At 39.6% G+C, this 19,729-nt stretch overlaps 3 protein-coding genes and 1 pseudogene across 5 annotated transcripts; all 4 read right to left on the minus strand.

Moving 5' to 3' along the window:
* Nucleotides 1-176: 176 nt before the first annotated feature.
* On the minus strand, nt 177-2,347 carry LOC122037362 (annotated as a pseudogene).
* Nucleotides 2,348-2,387: 40 nt separating this feature from the next.
* LOC122037363 lies at nt 2,388-4,498 on the minus strand. Its single transcript, XM_042596805.1, has 5 exons — nt 4,181-4,498; nt 3,529-4,079; nt 2,612-2,682; nt 2,461-2,532; nt 2,388-2,409 (listed from the first exon to the last, which is right to left on the minus strand). The coding sequence occupies exons 2-5, from the start codon at nt 3,751-3,753 to the stop codon at nt 2,388-2,390; spliced, it is 390 nt and encodes a 129-aa protein (XP_042452739.1). The 5' UTR covers nt 3,754-4,079; nt 4,181-4,498.
* Nucleotides 4,499-4,637: 139 nt separating this feature from the next.
* LOC122037365 lies at nt 4,638-6,783 on the minus strand. The gene is made up of 4 exons (XM_042596810.1): nt 6,527-6,783; nt 6,333-6,427; nt 6,021-6,142; nt 4,638-5,811 (listed from the first exon to the last, which is right to left on the minus strand). The coding sequence occupies exons 1-4, from the start codon at nt 6,738-6,740 to the stop codon at nt 4,746-4,748; spliced, it is 1,497 nt and encodes a 498-aa protein (XP_042452744.1). The 5' UTR covers nt 6,741-6,783; the 3' UTR covers nt 4,638-4,745.
* A 1,601-nt stretch (nt 6,784-8,384) lies between these two features.
* LOC122037364 (probable protein S-acyltransferase 19) lies at nt 8,385-12,163 on the minus strand. Of its 3 annotated transcripts, none has more exons than XM_042596806.1 (10): nt 11,684-12,159; nt 11,429-11,542; nt 11,231-11,345; nt 10,985-11,163; nt 10,614-10,682; nt 10,464-10,535; nt 10,250-10,378; nt 9,829-9,909; nt 9,567-9,755; nt 8,385-9,501 (listed from the first exon to the last, which is right to left on the minus strand). In XM_042596806.1, exons 1-10 carry the CDS (start codon nt 11,726-11,728, stop codon nt 8,671-8,673), a joined length of 1,824 nt encoding a protein of 607 aa, XP_042452740.1. In that variant the 5' UTR covers nt 11,729-12,159; the 3' UTR covers nt 8,385-8,670. The 3 variants fall into 3 exon arrangements, with proteins under 3 accessions (XP_042452740.1, XP_042452741.1, XP_042452743.1); XM_042596807.1 differs by having other exon boundaries at nt 10,985-11,145; nt 11,684-12,152; XM_042596809.1 differs by lacking the exon at nt 9,829-9,909 and having other exon boundaries at nt 11,684-12,163.
* Between the last annotated feature and the right edge of the window lie 7,566 nt (nt 12,164-19,729).

Below are 19,729 nucleotides of genomic sequence, written 5' to 3' on the forward strand. Positions count from 1 at the left end.
ATCCCCAGAGTTTTCAAATTAGATTAGACGTGAAACGACAAGTTTGAAGAATTCTCATTCGTGATTAAAAAAACTCTGGGAGGCAGTATGGCATTTTCCCCATACGAATTCGATATAGATCCGAAGAAAACGAGGGACCTATAACGTAACATTCTACACGTCCAATACCTGTTTTTTTATTGGACCATTTCCTTGTGTGGAGCCCATTTTTCATCAAATCATCGATCGGGTAAAGAAAAACTCTTCCATTTCTGCCCAAATTGAAATCGTCGAATCTTAACGGTTTACTGAACTCGACGGCTGAGATGCGAGGATCATGTCCATGTTGTCGTAGCGATTTGGATCGTTGATTACAAAGATGAATGAATAAGAGATGTTCTTGTGTAATGCAGTTCCATGAAGTCTATAGATTAGTTGGTATTGATATGAGTTGAATTGAGTAAAGAGAACACTGTTCAGATGCCAAGTTAAACATTCTTTTGGAATGGAAGTGGTTGTGCACATCAGATTGAAGATCTCCGATAACCCAACTGTTTCAGAATAGAAATGAATTGATGTAGTAGACTGAAAGCTGAACGCTTGATGTTAGATCTAGAGTTCTTCTGTTAGTGCCCTCTTACTTCAATTACTTGCATTTTGTTACCTCTTAGTGTCTGAACTATTTTCATTCCTCAGAGTTTCTCTACCAGGAACATTTATAAGAGGTCCACCGAAAAAGATAGATCGTTCGGAGCAATTCAATCTCTCTTGCTGCAATGGAGGCAACGACGATGAAGAAATTTGTTGAGCAGGCCTACTGTCGAAAGCACTAGCTTCTGCAGAACGATTTGCCATGGGAATCCTAGAGGTTCTAGCATGGACGTCGACACCCAGGCTTCCTGCTGATGCGGGCAGAGACAAACCTGCCGGCTTCTTGATCCCAAACTATGCATGTTCTCTTGTGATCCCTAGCAACCAAAGGAGCAGATTGGAACATTGGAATCGTAAGTTGGGTAGATGGAGGAATCCTTCGAGCAATCTGAGATGGTCAGTCGGGAAGTGGTGGTCGAAAATTCTGTATGTCAGGAGCAGCGTACTCGTAAACACGAATAGGACTGCTTAGGCTGCTGCCACTTTGTGTACTGGTCTCGAAATCCTCCCTGCTGGCCACACGTTGCATTGCTAGAGTTTCTTAGAGGGGGTATTTTCGCCTCGCTCCTGGATTCTCTGGTCACACTGAAGTCAACACTCACGCTGCTCCACACACTTGCCTTTCCGCTCAAACTATATTCAGCATCAAGCATGTGATGAGCTTCTATTGTCTGCAGGACTGAGGACGATGCCCTGGGTTTCGCTGCAGCTCTCCTTGCTTCATTAGAGTACAATTTTGTGAGCTTCCAAGCACTAATCTTAACATTTTTCTTCGACTTGTTAGCTCTTTCTACATACTCAGCTGCATCAGGATCAATAGTGGAGGGCACCATGCCAGATTCCAAATGAAAGATAACCTCAACCTGTTTAAAAGAAAAAACTGAACAAAATAGTTATGGGTGATTTTAACTACATAATTATCCTTCATGGCCTCCAACTATAGCCCAAATATTGACTAAATACAACAACGGAGTCGCCAAGCCTCACCTGTGGATCAACAAATACCCGAGGTGTGCACCATATGCCTTTGTATTGAAGGTTGAAGGTTAAGAGAACTTCCAATGCTTAATCCAGTTGTTGCTGAATTAGTAGGGGAGTAAACATGGTTTTGTTCCTCTTACTCTCCTGGTGCCTCGCTCATTGCTCTCGTTGCAACGACATATTCCGTAGGTTATGTCAGTAACGAAACTGCAGTACAAATGGCCTACGGAAGCAGGGAATCTCAAATGTCAGGATCCATCCAGTTAACTATGGCATGAACATGCAATTAGCAAACTGAGTCTGAAAATGTAAGTTCTAGATGTAACTTAAAATATCAAAGAAAAAGGGAGAGGCAGCCATGCAAACATGATTTATATAGTTTCAAATATATAAAATCGAACAATATAAATTCTTGTGTTTGTTGTAGTTGTGCTATTTTTCTCTGTTGTGATCTTCATTGGATTTTGGTTTTCCTAACAAGACATAAAGCACAATACAAAATAGCAACTATCTCCTATTTTAGCATAAGAAGCTTTTACTACCTTGCTATCACCTAATATCCTTATCGGATATCTATAACTACAGAATATGTTAAATAATTCAAATATTTAAATAAGAAATCAAAATATAGAACATTGACAATAGGACACCCATGATTGACCAAACTTACCACAACAACCGCAAAAGGAGCACGCGAGAACCCATTTCCAATCTTTTCCTTGATAATGGTTTCCATCCCCTTCTTATCGACAAAGCAAAGACAAGTACAGTGATACCTAGTCCACATTCAATTGCAAGCTGAAAATGGTAAAATACAGAGAATTAGGTTTTACTGAATATTCTACGTACCCAAATGAGACTAGTAGCCATGAGAGCAATGAAGCTATTATAATTTTTCCTCCCCACTCAATTGTTATGCCACTGTCAACAGTTGTGTAACAGGAAACATATTCTTACTGTCCAGCTTATGATGAAGGAGATGCTTATTATAAAATTTTACCTGGCAATGGTGATCAAACCCATCAACACATTTGTCACAGCTTCTGCAATGTTTACTAAATTTACATATACCTGCAGGTCCAAAGATCAAAATATGATTTGATAAACCAAATACATAAGCAATAAGATAAGATAATCTGAGGCAATATCCGACAAGATTACATTGACATCTAAGGAACAGGCTTGCATTATCCATAGAAGGAATAAAACCGATCTTGAAGTTTGAAGCTTGAATAGATAACAAGAGAATCTTAAAGTGTCAAAAATCTCCTCATTGTTTTTCCATATATTTTAGCTGTTGACAAAACATAACATAAACAGCCAAAGTCAAAAGTCCCAAATACTTGAGGTTGCTTACATGCGCTTATGAAAAAAAAAACAAAAAGAAATACAAACTATCATGCACTAACCAGAAAAAAAGGTTCAAAAGACGTACAAAGATGCCAAACCAATGAGTCAGGAGTTAGCTTAAAAATCGTTAATGCATGACCCAAATTCAAAGGAAGAGACTAGACAGATTTTTACTAGTACTCTACTACTCTCTGATGTATAAGCAAGGGAGACTACAGTGCAATCGTAAGCTTTTTTGAGTGTTAGGAACAAAAAAAATGTTCAAGAAACATCTACAAACATAGAATCTAAACATTAATGATCGTTTAAATAAGCATGAGATGTAGGCACTTGAGAAGCATGCTTGACAGAAACATCAAGTACCATATAACCTTTATGTAATTTTGAAAATCTGATAATTTGAAGATATATTTACATAAGTAATAGCAGACTAGACTAAATTTCATAAAGTTGCCATCATCATAGAAGAATTAATGGCAAACAAAACTTTTCAATGTTTAAAATAAAGAACGAGAATAAATGGATTGGAGAATTCAAAGAAAGAATTCGCCAATTTAGAACACACACCTCAGTGTCGCACAAGGTGCAGAACAAAGCATCTTCTCCACCAAGTTCAATTCCTTCATGCCTGTGACAATTTTCCTTAGCAAATAATGCACATACAAGCCTACCAGAACTGCAGTAACCAGAAGTCCTTCGTGTCCCTATTGTAGAATTTGCTTTGGGATCTCCTGAAGAAGAGGTCAGAACTCGCCTCCCAAAGATATAACCCATGTTATGAAAAAGTTCCATAAAATCGATTCCAAATTGCAGTATTTCAAGTTTTGAACGCACACCTACATCTTGCTTAATTAGTGTGCATCACACAAACAAAATAAAAACAGCTAAAGCCTGAAAAAAGCAATAAGATATGGAAGAAAAATCCCAAAAGTGAAATTTTTCACACAAGGATAACGGACACATTTCTATTTCATAGTTGCATTATTGGAAGAGTCTACATACCAGGGGAGTGTAAATGGCAACAAAGGCATATTCAAGGGATATCTTTGCCCAGAAAAGAGGTGACAAAGGCATAGTATGCAACAACCAGAAGGAAGAACACTGTTATAGTAAATAACCTACAAAAGATACAATAGATCCACAGTCATCAACAAGATCCAAGGTAATGAAAGCAAAAAATAGGCAATTAACAATTAATGATCCAAGGGAGTCTACATACCAGGGGAGTGAAGCTGGATTATTTATTTGTTCAAGGGATCGACTATGCGAAGGAATAACCCTCTTTGCATCCGGAATCAATGTTAGAGTATGTCATCAGGATATACCGGCTCATCAGAGAAGTAATCACTGAAAATACATGTGTCTGACTTCATGATCCCGGCTCAAATACCTTCTCTATTTTCTGCCGGAAAAACTTTGTGCTCTTTGACGTAGCATTTGTCGCTGCGGAGCATTATTTGTTTATCTATATCCTCTGCATCTTTTACCAATTCATTTCTCCAGAATCAATAAATAATGGTTCTTTTAGATCCAGATTTTCAGACATTTGGAATAAATTAAGATATTTGTGGTTAAGAAAACAATGTTTGTAGAATAGAGGATTCTAGTTTCCTTACTTGTAACCAGCTAGTTTGTAATAACTATATTGTAACGGATACTTTTTAACGGCTAATTTATTAAATCCATATAATTGCTAGTGTGACATTAATAATTAAAAAGTATATTACATAAATGTTGGAGTACATCAAATAAAAGACAGAAATTATAACAATAATAAAGACAATTTAAACACATCTACATCGAGCCAAGTCATATCTCTGATTAATTTTTTCAACTATTTTCTCATGTAAACGTAGCTGTCCGGGTGTCATCTCACTAGTATCCTTCATAAGAATTTCATAATCCTTATGAAGGACCTCGGCTTCCTGCAAAACTAATTTTTGCATTTGATATCCTTTAATATCTTGCCAATTTGTGTTGATGCTTTGTTCCATTTTGTCGCTCTCTCTTACTTTGGATTTGCCCTTCTTCTTTGCCGCCTTTTGCTCTATTGGACGAATGCAGACTTCACAGTCGTCCACATCAACACACATATCCAGATTTGATGTGGAAGTGTGCCCCCTTGATTCGGATGTCCTTGCCTTCTTGCTAGAATGATGACTAACTGGTTGTGGAGCATATTTCTCATACTCTCTAAGAACTCGCCACACATGCATATACTTGAAGTCCTTGTTATTATTTTTGGCTTTCCACATATTCAATGCGTTCTCTAACACATTCTCGTTACTCCAACTGCTTTGACGATCAGTAGAAAAATTATTGTAGATTACAGAAAATTCATTCACCATCGGCATGAACTTATAGTAATGTGATTTTAGTCGTTTCCAAATTCTCGGCACAGTTCCAGCAGGCCGATGTTTGTTGTAGTAATTAGTGATACGTTTCCAAAAAGCTTGATCCTTCTGATCATTATCAATCACTGCATCGGTGCTGATAGTGGCCCATGACTTCGCAAGGATCACATCTTCATCGGAAGACCAAACTGTTCGTTTTGAGTCATCTCTCACTGGTTCGTATTCGTGCTCTATGTGTGATGAGTGTGATGGCCACTGAGTTCCTAGAATAGATGATGGTGTTACGGGTTCTTTGTTGCATACAGATGCATCGACACTAGCCCTTCTTGATTCATTCAAAGGCATGACCAATGGTTGAGGAGAAAATACGTACGGCAAAGTTGACATCCCAAATTGTTTGCCCATGGGCAAACAATCTTGCTTGGGCATTTTCACTATCATCACATTGCAATCCGCATGGTGAGCACAGTAATCGCTGACGCTACCTAGAACAGCCCTGCAGAAACGGAGATTACATTAATCCATTTGTGGTCGAAATGTGCAGAGCTAAAGGAGTATCAACTATCAAATCTTGTCCTTGTTCTAAAAGACACTTCAATGTTTTCTTCTTCTTCTTTTTTTTTTTTTTTGTTGTTTCTCTGAAAGCATGTGATCTCTGAACTTATAAACAAGTAATTAACTACACCAGATGAAAAAGCTTCGTACCTTTTGATTGCTCCATATCCATGGCTTCCCATAACCAATATTTCTGCATGATGCTTCTCCACTGCTTGGCATAGAACGATTCTGGCATCTCCCTCGAGCACTTCACACTCAACATCCCGGACCTGAAATTGTCAGAAATGACTGAAACCCTAATGAATCCAAGAACTCAAATTAAACGCTTGAGGAATCTTGGCCACAAAACCACATTGGTGTCATCAATCAAATAGTAGGGCAAATTTGGGAAAGTAACAGGGCGACGATGCAAAAAAGAACTCGCTAAAACCGTGAGCTTGGACTAGGGATCGGTGTTACCGAATGGGCAAGGCACATCTCCTTGGCTTTAGCGATCACCTGCAACGAGATCTTGGTCAGATCGGCCTTCACGACTGACAGCATGTCCGGCGCTCCTGCGATCAATCAACAAGGCTAAAGCTCCAAATCAAAGCTGAGTTGAAAGAAACCCTAGCTTTCACCGATGAAGAGTGAAACAAGGGAGGGAATGTTACCGGTTGCAGAGAGGCTGATGATGGAGGTCGGCGCGGGCCTGGCGTGGACGACCACTAGCTTGAAGGGCAATGTGGAGCCAGCGGCAGCCGAGGAGAAGAAACGGAGGAGCGTCCACCGGAGCGCGTGGAAGCTGTACTCGCTGTCGTCGACCGCCACCACAATCACCGGCTTACCCACTGCCGCCGCTCCTCCATCGACCTTCGTAGAAGCCATTCTTCGCGGCGCGCTCGCTGCAATCGCAGTAGAGGAAGCATCGTAGAGGGATAAAATGACGTACGATTGGACAATATCCGTTTCGCACCCCGGAAATTATTAAATTTTTTAACATATCCCAAGAGTTTTCAAATTAGCACTTTCATTTTTTTTACGGAAAGACGTTGCAATGAACCAAGGAGATTAACGATTAGCATTATAAATGAACTATGCATTCATCAATAAATTTGATGTTCAATTTAATAAAAATTTATTTATATTAATTTAATATAAATAAAATTAATTAAATAAATAAGTTTTAAAAACTCGTTAAATTAAATAAATAAATTTGAGCATATATGCATTCAAGCTTATTAACGTTCATGAATAAATAAATATTCACGAACAACATTCATAATCAATATTCACGAACCATATTCATTAATAAAATTCTTTTCAATATGCTAAATAAATAATAAAATAAAATAAATTAATTTATTAAAATTATTAAGCTCAATAACCAATCAAACAACTAAAAAGTTCAAACAATCAAATAAGTTTGAATTGAGAGTTCGATAATATCTAAACGAAACAAACTCAAATCAAGCTCAAACCAAACTCAAGTCAATCTTGAATTGAGAGTTCGATTATATCTAAACAAGCCAAGCTCCAAGCAAACTCAAGCTTATAAAAAATAAACCAAGCTTAAATATCCCAAAGCTCAGCTCGGCTCAACTTATTTACAGCCCTATTAACTATTAAAATGACAAGTTTGAGGAAGTCTTATTCATGATTTAGAAAAACTCTTGGGGGGCAATATGACAATTTTCCATACCAATTCGATATCGGATCCAAAAGGCCAGATCCTTTGGTCCGCTTTTTGCGGACCAGGAGAGGACCACTTACATAGTGGCAAAAGGTAAATACGCTCGCCTCTGATGCCCCCATCAACCTGCCTCAGGACCAATACAAAGGAGGTAAATTACAAATTGCTATTAGCCTTTGGAATAGTAACTAATACACTGAGACAATAAATCACGGGAGGACCACTTACATGCATTGGTGGAGAGTCATGATCCCCACCTATTTTACATGTGGGGCCATGATTCCTTACCAATGCATACAGGTGATTGTTTTTTTGGTCATAAAAAATGAACCAGAGGATCTAAGTTGTGGATGAGGCCAGATCCTCTGGTCTATTTTTTGCGAACTAGGAGAAGACCACTTACGTGCATTGGTGAGGAGTCATGATCCCCATCTATTTTATATGTGGGGGCCATAATTCCCTACCAATAGATACAAGTGATTATTTCTCTAGTCCGTAAAAAATAGATAAGAGGATCTGAGCTACGGATCCAAAGAAAAGATAACATAAGATTCTACCCGTTTCAATACCTTTTTGTTATTGGACCACTTCCGGGTGCGGAGCCTATTTTTCATCAAATCTTCAATCAGGCAAGGCCTCTTCCGTAGACGGACTGATGGAAACGAGTCAGCGAATCACCTTTTATCACTATAATAAATAATCGAGTTGACCCAAATTAAAATCGTCAAATCTAGACGGTTTACTGAACTCAACGGCTTAGATGCGATCTTTGGAAGAAGGGAATATTTCGAGGATCATGTCCATGTTGTCGTAGTGGTTTGGATCGTTGATTACAAAGATTGAATGAATAAGAGACGTTCTTGTGCAATGCAGTTCCATGAAGTCTATAGAATAGTTCGTATTGACATGAGTTGAATTGACTCAATTGAGTAAAGAGAATCACTGTTCAGATGCCAACTTGAACATTCTTTGGAATGGAAGTGGTTGTGAATCTCAGATCTCCGATAACCCAACTGTTTCAGAATAGAAATGAATTGATGTCGAACAAGTAGACTGAAAGTTGAACACTTGATGTTAGATCTAGAGTTCTGTTAGTGCCCTCTTACTTCAATTACCTGCATTTTGTTACCTCTTATTGCCTGAAGTGTTTTCATTCCTCACGGTGTCTCTACCAGGAACATTTATAAGAGGTCCACCGAAAAAGATAGATCGTTCAGAGTAGTTCAATCTCTCATGCTGCGAAGAAGGAGCAGGCCTACTGTCGAAAGTACTAGTTTCTGCAAAACGATTTGCCATGGGAATCCTAGAGGTTCTAGCATGGACGTCGACACCCAGGCTTACTGCTGATGCAGGCACTGAGACAAACCTGCCGGCATCTTGATCCCAAACTACGCATGTTCTCTTGTGATCCCTAGCAGCCAAAGGAGCAGATTGGAACATTGGATTCGTGAGTTGGGTAGATGGAGGAATCCTTGGAGCAATCTGAGCTGGTCGGCTGGGAAGTGGCTGTTGAAAATTTGGTATGTCAGGAGCAGCCGACTCGTAAACTCGAATTGGACTGCCTAGGCTGCTGCCACTTTGTGTACTGGTCTCAAAATCTTCCCTGCTGGCCACACTTTGCAAGCTAGAGTTTCTCAGAGGGGATTGTTTTGCGTCGCTCCTGGATTCTCTGGTCACACTGCAGTCAACACTCAAGCTGCTCCGCACGCTTGCCTTTCCGCTCGAACTATATTCAGCATCAAGCACGCGATGAGGATCTATTGGACGCAGGACTGAGGACGATGCCCTGGCTTTGGCTGCAGCTCTCATTGCTTCATTAGAGTCCAATTTTGCGAGCTTCCAAGCACTAATCTTAACATTTTTCTTCGACTTGTTAGCTCTTTCTACAAACCCAGCTGCATCGGGATCAATAGTGGAGGGCACCATGCCAGGTTCCAAATGAGAGATAACCTCATCCTGTTAAAATTAAAAATGAACAAAATATAGCCCAAATATTGAACAACAGAGTCTCCGAGCTTCACCTGTCGATCGACAAATACCCGAGGAGGTGTGCACCATATGCCTTTGTATTGAAGGTTAAGAGAGCTTCCAATGCTTAATCCAGTTGTTGCTGAATTAGTAGGGGAGTAAACAGGATTTGGTTCCTCTTCATTTCCTGGTGCCTCGCTCATTGCTCTCATTGCAACGACATATTCATAGGTAGTAATTCCCTGGAATCGGGAGGGGGAACAAACCATTGGTCTTTCGAGCTAGAAATTCTATTGAATTGAGTATTGAGACAACCTTCTTTATCAAAATCATATGGAAAAAGAACAGTTCTCCCAGAGGTACACATGCCAGTAATGAAACTGCAGTACAAATGGCCTACCAAAGCAGGGAAACTCAAATGTCAGGATCCATCCAGTTGACTATGGTATGAACTCACATGATTTATATAGTTTCAAATATATAAAGTCGAACAATGTAAATTCTTGTGTTTATTATACTCGTGCTATTTTTCTCTGTTTGTGATCTTCATTGGAATCTCCTATTTTAGCATAAGAAGCATTGACTACCTTGCTATTGCAACTGATATCCCTATTGGATATCTTTAACTACTGAATATGTTAACTAATTCAAATATTTAAAAAAGAAATCGATATAAGGAACATCGACAACTACCCGTGAAATTGCAAATAGGACACTCATGATCGACCAAACTTACCACAACAACGGCAAAAGGAGCACGTGAGAACCCGTTTCCGAGCTTTTCCTTGATGATGGTCTCCATGCCCTTCTTATCAACAAAGCACAAGACAAGTACAGTGATGCCTACCCCACATTCAATTGCAAGCTGAAAATGGTAAAATACAGAGAATTAGGTTTTACAGATCACTATGAAGTCAGTCAAATCGCGAGTAAAAAAGTATTCTACGTACCCAAATGAGACTAGTAGCCATGAGAGCAATGAAGCTATTATAATTTTTCCTCCCCACACAATTGTTAAGCCACTGCAAGAGTTATGTAACAGGAAACATATTCTTACTGTCGAGCTAACGGTGAAGGAGATGCTTATTATAAAATTTTACCCGGCAATGGTGATCAAACCCATCGACACATTTGTCACAGCTTCTGCAATGTTTACTAAATTTACATACCTGCAGATCCAAAGATCAAAATATGATTTGACAAACCAAATAAGATAATCTCCAGCATTATCCAACAAGATTACATTGACATCTACAAACATAGTATCTAAACATTAATGATCGTTTAAATAAGCATGAGATGTAGGTACTTGAGGAGCATGCTTGACAGAAACATCAAGGTGCCATGACCTTAATGTAATTTTGACAATCTGATCATTCAAAGATATACTTACATAAGTAATAGCAGACTAACCATCATCATAGAAGAATTAATTAATGGCAAACAAAACTTTTCAATGTAGAACACACACCTCAGCATTGCACAAGGTGCAGAACAAAGCATCTTCTCCACCAGGTTCAATTTCTTCGTGCCTGCGACAATCTTCTTTAGCAAATAATGCACATACAACCCTACAAGAACCGCAGCAACCAGAAGTCCTTTGTGTCCTTGTTGTAGAATTTGCTTTGGGATCTGCCGAAGAAGAATCCTCTGAATCAGAACACACCTCCATAAAATCGATTCCAAATTGCAATATTTGCAAGTTTTGAATACATACCTACATCTTGCAAATCTGGGCTATCCTCTACTCCATCGTCAAACTTTGACATAACTCCAGGATCAGCTGGGTTAATTCGTGTGCATCGCACATACAAAATAAAAACAGCTAAAGCCTGAAAAAAGAAGTAAGATCTTCACACGAGGATAACGGGAGCATTTCTATTTGATAGTTGCATTACTGGAAGAGTCTACATACCAGGGGAGTGTAAACGGCAACGAAGGCATATTCAAGGATATCTTTGCCCAGAAAAGGGGCGAAGAAGGCATAGTATGCAACGACCAGAAGGAAGAACACTGTTATAGCAATAACCTACAGAAGATGCAATAGATCCACAGTCATCTACGAGATCCAAGGGATTAAGAGCAAAACAAGAGTCGCCATTTAGCACGCTTAGGGTTTACTCCAGAGATTGCGCAGCAAGTAATCTTAAAACCGAGAAGGAAGCGATACCTGGAAGTTATGTGCAGGAAGCTGCCAGCCATGGCGCCTCGCCATTATTGCGGGGAGGGGGACTCTCACCAGCCCTTGGAATCACATAGAGAGAAGGCGAAAATGAAGATTCTCGAGCCCTGAAGAAGGATGGACAAGAGGAAACCAACAAAAAAGGGACCTCCTTTCAGGTCCCAGCAGCGCAAAACTAAGAGGATTTGGTACCCAACTTGCTCAGTGGTTGAAAGGACCAGCTCTGCGACAGACGTTGGAGGGCAATGGTCGCTGAGAAGAGCCTCCCTGTCGCTCTCCTCCAAATACGGCGCTGTGTGCCGTGCCGGTGCGCACCACCTCCTCTGCGAGAGGCAACGGGGAAGGAGAATAATTCGCACTGCTCCTCTCTCCCTCCTCCTCCTCTCTCTCTCTCTCTCCACAGTGCACGTGGTGGAAGTAGGCTTGCAGCATGGATGGTTCCCAAAACTCTACCACTTAATTTACCATTTTTGTCACAGTTTTACTTGCACACTGTTTTGGATTCAAAACTGAAGGCATCCGCCATTGTTGCCGTCCTCGATCTGTTAATAATCTGACAGGAAACGATAAATAATTGATTCTTCCCCTCGATTTCACTGTTTACAGATTGACTTAAACACACAGGCCAGACAAAGTTTGCAGCCAGTTGTTGAAGAATCGCTTCCTTCTTTATTAAATGCTACAAGTGCGTAGTACATGCCCCCATTTAATCCAAGCTTGGGGAAGTTGCCATCTCTGTTCTTCCGGTTTTAAATTTTAATTCAAGCTTTCTTGAGAGCACAAACAAGATTTTTAAACTAGAGCTGAAAATATGACAGTAGATAATTAAGGACGTAATGTTCAGAATAAACAAATTTAAGCCAGCTATCATCAATTAAAGAAGTCCCACATGAGCACCTAATCGATGGAGCAGAACGTGCAATAGCATTCTACTACGTACAGAATCATACACAGTCTACGTATAAAAGTAGAATAATATACGATCAAATTCATTTCAGACGTATAATATTCAACCTTTCCAACGAATTCCATTATTATGGAACAGACTGCCATGTGGAGATCACTAACAACTAGCAATTATTTTAAAATTAAAAAGAAAAGTAGTAATTGTTATTCGACGACGTGGAGGTATTCATGCATGCACGGTCTTCAACTGCTCGTGTCTTCTCTTGAATTTTTGATTCGATAATTTTTTTTTAATAACGTTAATAATGGGCTTCTTCATGGGCCGACAGAGTAGCGCCTCCACCGCTGCCGCTGACCACAGACCCACCGACGATGACGGCTGTACGTGATCCCGCCGACGAGTAAGCTGTCCGTCGGAAGGAGAATCGTCCGATCCCGCCGATTTTATACGATTACATCGATTTTTTTCAGACTCCACTATAAAATCAATTCTTAACCGATCTGGATCCGGATCTGGATCGATGTCTTACCTCTGAATCGTAAGATCGTACGATCCGATCACGATTTTACAAACGTGATATTGAGCTTTGCAAATGTTGTTGTTTTGCATGCACGTCACAACGCCATGCATTGTTGCTTTGTCGCATTTGTTGTTTTGTCATATTTGTTGCTTTGCATGCATGCGAATGGTGAAAAATGAACCGAATGAGGAAAACTTCTTGGTACCTAAAGGAAAAGCAAGAGAGCCAAGGAAAGAAGGAAAGGGAGAGCTAATCTCCTTTAATTTCTTCGTTTCTTTCTCTTTCATTGTGTCGTGCGATTTTTTACTTGACAGATATTTGCGTACGTATTCAGGAATAAATTCAGGTTATCAAGGTTGACCTGTGCTTGGTTGTATATGTTCATGATTTTGTAATTTTATATTAGGAAATAGACGGTTTGAGCATGGCTTTTTAAATTGTTAGAGGGGACGAATCTATTTAAGAAGATTGTGTCATTGCAAGACTCGACATCTTTATTCCTCGAATGACGCACCTCACGCAATCCACTTAGACTCAGGCTAGTTATTTGTTTGGTGTCCACCTCGAGCTTTCAGCATCAAAGTACTCATCGACTCAACAACTTGATGGGTCGACAAAATCCTCTCTCACTTGGACTTGGGCAGCTCAAGATGAAATTGGCAAATAGGCTACTTAGCTAGGCTGACAATTTGATATATCAGCTCAAGTCATTTTAATAGCTAAGTAATCCATGCCCTTCCAACATATTGCGCGATAGAGATCCAACAATTTTAAAATAGATTTATATTCTATTTAGATGAAGACAGAAGATGTTGAGAAGTAACAGGCTCAACATGTGCCGACCTCCTTCGACCTGATTGAAAAATGTTCTAATCAATTGTGGGGAAAAGCTAGAGAAATTCATTAGGTTAAACTTCAAGCAATGGTCGCAGAAAAGGTTCTTCTACCTGACCATGTTGAACCGAACACATATCTTGACCGAGAAACCTCTCAAATTTATTGAGGGTGTACGGCGGTGAAGCACTAGTCCCGGTGGAAGTCGGAGTGGAGTCCGATGGGGTGCGACACTACAACGAGAACAACAAACGGAGATTGATGGAGCTACACTTGGTCGACAAAGCATGCGACAAGGCTGCCATTCTACTGATGGCATACTGACGGCGAATGAAGCAGAGCTACAACCGGAGGGTTATCCCATGGTCCTTCCTGATCGGCGATCTAGTATGGAAGAGGATAAAGTCGGTCGGCGACATCACCAAACTCGAAGCTCCATAGGTTGTGCAAAAACCCCACTCGGGAGCATATTATTTGGAAGACAGACGAAAGATGGCTGGAACAACCGTGGAGTGTGAATCAACAGAAATAAAAGTCGACGGAAAAACAACGAAAAAAATTGATTGGAAGAGAGGACACTAAGAACAATGAACATATTCGATTAAAAGGAGACAAAAGCTTACTAGAGAGATCGCTGAGATTGCCGAAAAAGGCAAAGAACGTAGTGTCACTGAGATGCTCATCGACGAAGATGAAAACACAACGTGAGGAAGACGGCGAAGCACGCAAGGTTTATAAACCTCGCGGTCGATCGACCTCAGCCGTCCGATTCAAGGTTACGTGAACCTAAAAGCAGATCCAACTGTTGATTTTGAAAAGGCGCGCGTCTCATCACAAGCGAATGTCTGCTTGTCACATCGAGCGTGCGACGACAGTAAGGGGCACGTGTCCTGCGGTCACTAGATAGAATTTAATGAACTTAATTAAAAGGGTATGGCCGCATGCTCGGTCATAAATAGCAGGGATTTGCATGGTCTTCAAGAAATTTGGATGACGTCAACCACGACACTCCCCCTAGGAAACACAACGGAAGACAATTTGCCAAGTGTTGCTGCTCATCTTCCTGATCGGTGCAAGGAACGAGCTACAGGATTGAACCCGACAATGGTAAAACGTAGCTGGGCGGCCTTGGCTTGTGGGCCAACCAGTGACTACAAATCGAGCACAGTCCGATCGGACACTATAGCATTTGGGTCGAACGGGCTTTAGAGCCGTCGAAGACATCTGATCCAGTCAGTTGGACTTGCAGCCTCCTTCAACTATACTTAAAGGGGAGGCTTGTGATGCGGCGATAAGGAAGAACCTACCTAGCACGAGTCAATTGTCACGGTGTAAGTCAAAGTCAAGGTGGTCAACACCAGGACTTAAGCAAGGCTCGGCTGCACCTGAGCAAGAAGCGATTTATCGGTCGATCGAAGGGATCCTTGTCCGATCGACCATCTGAGTAAATAAGTATAGTTAACAAGCTAAGTAGGTCGGGAGCCCGAGCCGAGTGGGACACCCGTCTGGTTCCGAGAATGGCATTGGCATTATACACATAATGAATCGATAAAATGATAAAAGAGGAAAAGATGGATAATTAATAACGGAAAGATAAAACCAAATAGAACACTTCATCTATCATTAAAAGAGAAGAAGACAAGACAAAGATATCCTCTATCAGTAATCAATATCATGAAACAGGGGAAGACAGAAGATCACCAGAAAAGGTATAAAGGGGGCATGCTGGGTATGAAAAAAGGCAAGAAAAAAATCTTTATCCTTAGTACTCTCACTTTTTTCCTCTCCTGTTTCTAAATTGAGCGTCGGAGGACCAACGCCAAGGACCCCTTCCCTAGTTTTGGTTTTTATTTTGTGGAAAGGAGCGAGGTCTTCATCCCATCAGTGGAACTACCATCTCCTCGGCTTTCCAGCTTCGCACCTTCGGATAGGATCAATATATATCCAAGCATGACTCATTGTACTGTCTAATTCTGCTATGAGATTTTGAAGGTTGATTCATCGGTGCGCTGACAAAGGAGTAAACTATTACTCTAATGAAGAGTAGATAGTAGAATTTTTTCCTCTTTTCCAAGGAAGAAGAATACAAGAAAATTCTAGCTACCTTTGATTTTTCTATTACTATCTTTTACACTTCTCTCTCATTTGAGGGTGTATTCACTACAAAGGGTAATGAATAAATTATTGGTTCATTAATCACAAGAGAACTTTTATCTTCTTTCAAACTGTTATTGAGACTATAATTGACGAGGACATAATAAATCTATCTAATTAACAATTTGATTCCTTTCCTTGTTCCCCTTTCTCATGTATCTATAAGTTCATAATGAATATTAAAAATAAGCGGCGTTAGACATTTAATATAGACCTCAATGATGTATTGAGTTAATATAGCCATTATACCGAGTGGTGTCTCGATAGTTTGCCTCTTGAGATTGGCAGGATACCATGCCTCCCGATTTGGCAAGATGCCTGAGCCTCCCGAGCTAGCAAGCACTACAACAAATATAATTTTCAACAACACGCAAATATACTATTCGCAGCGCACATTGCACGCTACACAATTGAAAGTTGTTAAAAGTCATAAAATTTCAACAGCGTGCGTCGCATGCTGCGATTAAGAGCATTCACAGCACGCGTCGCGCACTGCGATTATGAGCATTCGCAACACATGTCGCGCGCTACAGTTAAGAGCAACCGACAGTATTCGCAGCGTGTGTAACACGTTGCGGTTAAGAGCATTCGCAGTGCACGACGCATGCTACGGTTAAAAGCAATCGACAGCATTCACAACGCGTGTTGCACGCTGCAATTACTATCATTCAAATACCACATACAGATACTGCACACAAATTATAATATTACATACATATATCACAGACATATACCATATACACACAATTATACAATCAAAACTCAAATAATTATAATATCACATTTAACCATAAATATCACTTAAGTAAAACAATCCAAACTAGTAATAAAAAAAAATCACTTAGTAACATAATTTCTTTCTTACAAAAGAGTATATGACTTTAAAATAATTAGAATCTATATCAGTCATATAAAACTATAAACTTAAATAACCATGCAACTATACTTTCTATCACATCCTCGAGAAAATAGACATCATCCAACTTCCACTAATGGTGATGAACCGTGTGAGTTGGTTTCGTGAGTAGTCTATATGACTGAACTATATGTTCCCCTATTTCATCTTCCGAGGCATGTCCATTCTCCATGAGCAGTAATAGGAGAGATTTAGAGGTTGATGGATCAGAGGACATGTTGCTGAAGTACTTTGCACTATGCGACAATGGCATCAGTGCAAATATTCCCTCAGGGCAGGTTTGCTTGGGCATGGGGCATTATGATCTATCATGATCTGCAAAATAAGCATGCATGAACAAGAATAAGAAATACCCCATTAATTCTCCATAGAGCCAAAAGAAAATCATTACAAGAAGAAATAAAATTTATAAAAAAAAAAAGCAATCTAACTAAATGTAGACGATGAAGTGCTGGTCTACGGAAGCATCATGATTATCAAAATATAGCTCACTATAGAGAAACAAAGAAATAAGATGAATTCCTAATGAGAGCATCTAACTTTTACTATTTTTTACAAATCACACACCATACTTAATTTTTTCCCCGAAATCATGGTGTGGTATCTCATAATTTACCTCACCAAAGAAAAATCAACAGCAGAAAAAAAACCAAAGGTAACAAGGAAATACTTGAGCATTCGCCAGGTGTTTGTGGCATTGACAAGCTTACCATTGTTGATCACTTCTTTGATCTCTCGAGCCATACTGACAGAGTTATTAAGCATGCAGATTAGATGAGGAGGCAGCGAGAGTCGAGCATAATTAAAGAAAGACATCTCTACTTGTTTGATTTTTCTGCATCGTTTGCGTCGAGCCTCGACATGTCTCGGAGCAGAGGCCCCCATCAGAGCTGCATGGCGATTTGAGGTTACTTTCACTGCTCAGTTGAAAGAAAATAACTCGATCGAGAATACGAGATACTCACCACGTAGTCCTCAGGTGGCATCCAGCTATTCTCAAGTGCAACACCTACTCAATCGCATGTAAGAAATCTGCTGAATCGTTGCGATCTTTTTGTACAATGTGACACGAAGCAGATGAAGAACAATTTTGATTCTACCTCTAAGCTTGAGCTTCAGTTTTCTAGCTCTGATGGCGTGGAGAACTGACAAGGCCGTCGTCACCGTAAGACTCTGCCACGACGAAGAGGGGGCTGTTCTTCTGCTGCGTGGCTACGTTTCCGTTGTAGAGTTTCTTCAGAAGCGCAGTCAAGTCTGCCGCCGCCTCCCAGTGGCACTTCGCCTGTAGGCTCTCCTCCTCCACGAAGCTGAACCCTATGTCCCCTGGATTCTCCTGAGTAACTCCATTTCATCAATAATGGAGGAGGAGCAAGTAGTCGATGGAGGTGGTGCTGCGGAGGGATCGCGGAGGAGAAGCACAATGGAGGTCGGCGGAGGTTGTTGTTTGACTGGTTGAGATGGGAAGGTGTCGGCCGGCGGAGGTTGTTTTTTACATGCTGTCAATAATATAATATAAGTACAATAATATTAGTAGTGCACTTTACACGCGGTTAATATTAAATTTTAACAGTATATTTTGTACATAGTAAAATATTTATTGGTAATATTTTTTTTTTGTACATCGTTATTTGTATAAATATTATATTATCCGTAACACAATAATTAAGTGTATCATAAAAATTATTATTAACGATGTGCTTTAACTACGTATCATTAATGATATATTACGTAAAGTCATATTTGTTGTAATGAAGATACCTAATTATGACATAATTTCTCAAAATATAAAAAGAATATCGAAGCGTTGCATTAGCTTCATCAACTCAGTATTCAGTGACTCGACAATTTGATGAATCGATGACTTGGCAAAGTCTCTCTCTCACTCAGACTTGACAGCTCCAAACAAAGTTGACGATAGACCTATTTAGTTAGCTAGCTAAGCCAACAGTTTAAGATAATCAACCCAAGTCATTAAACAGATTACTAACAGCTAAGTAATCTCTATCTCTTGGACAGAATATGGTAAGAGATCCAACGTATCCATATTCTATCAAAGTCGTCGTCATCATACATATTGAAATCCTATCCAAATTCCCCTTTTCATAATTAAATACTCATAACTCTCCCTATCAGTTCCAAAAGCCATCACTGTCGATGTTCTTGTGTGATTAATTAAATAACTTGTCCTACATATAATTATATCTACTAAGCATCTTAGTCAAACTTAAGTACCATAATTTGCGCGTCTAACTTGTGCACAAATATAACCCTCAATTTGTACTATTTACGGGAAAAATTAAATGACACGTAGTTAATAGTCCTCACTTTGTTTTCATGTAAGCAATTTCCACGTATCATAATAAACTCCATAAACGAGCCATAATGTGCATCTCCAATAGTGAGTTTTCTTTTTTCCTTCATTATGCCATTTCAATATCACATAAAAAAATATAAAATCTATTATTCTCCGCTATAAAAAGAATTCTCTCTAATTTATGGACCATATATTATCAATTTTTATGTATATCATTAATTATTGATCTCATTCTTATTAAATTTTGAGATGAACTAATAGATTTAAACTTTTACTTGCTCTAATTAAACTATAAATCTCAAATTTTACTTTCATGATAATTAGATTTTTTTTTTCATTTCATAATCCTCTTCCTTTAAAAAATGGGTGTAAAAATAATCACATTTTAG

Source organism: Zingiber officinale, unplaced genomic scaffold (assembly GCF_018446385.1).
Source record: "Zingiber officinale cultivar Zhangliang unplaced genomic scaffold, Zo_v1.1 ctg30, whole genome shotgun sequence".
In the NCBI taxonomy this organism is placed as follows: domain Eukaryota; kingdom Viridiplantae; phylum Streptophyta; class Magnoliopsida; order Zingiberales; family Zingiberaceae; genus Zingiber; species Zingiber officinale.

What these genes read in the sequence shown, in the direction of transcription:
- LOC122037363 (XM_042596805.1), bottom strand. Translation starts at nt 3,753, where the DNA reads ATGGAACTTTTTCATAACATGGGTTATATCTTTGGGAGGCGAGTTCTG. An exon ending in GCACCTTGTGCGACACTGAG is followed by an intron (nt 2,683 to 3,528) that starts GTGTGTGTTCTA and finishes TTGGACCTGCAG; the next exon opens with GTATATGTAAATTTAGTAAA. An exon ending in TGGCTACTAGTCTCATTTGG is followed by an intron (nt 2,410 to 2,460) that starts GTACGTAGAATA and finishes TACCATTTTCAG; the next exon opens with CTTGCAATTGAATGTGGACT.
- LOC122037365 (XM_042596810.1), bottom strand. Translation starts at nt 6,740, where the DNA reads ATGGCTTCTACGAAGGTCGATGGAGGAGCGGCGGCAGTGGGTAAGCCG. An exon ending in CATCAGCCTCTCTGCAACCG is followed by an intron (nt 6,428 to 6,526) that starts GTAACATTCCCT and finishes GATTGATCGCAG; the next exon opens with GAGCGCCGGACATGCTGTCA. An exon ending in AGATGTGCCTTGCCCATTCG is followed by an intron (nt 6,143 to 6,332) that starts GTAACACCGATC and finishes TGACAATTTCAG; the next exon opens with GTCCGGGATGTTGAGTGTGA.
- LOC122037364 (XM_042596806.1), bottom strand. Translation starts at nt 11,728, where the DNA reads ATGGCGAGGCGCCATGGCTGGCAGCTTCCTGCACATAACTTCCAG. An exon ending in CCCAGATTTGCAAGATGTAG is followed by an intron (nt 11,164 to 11,230) that starts GTATGTATTCAA and finishes GTTCTGATTCAG; the next exon opens with AGGATTCTTCTTCGGCAGAT. An exon ending in GCACCTTGTGCAATGCTGAG is followed by an intron (nt 10,683 to 10,984) that starts GTGTGTGTTCTA and finishes TTGGATCTGCAG; the next exon opens with GTATGTAAATTTAGTAAACA.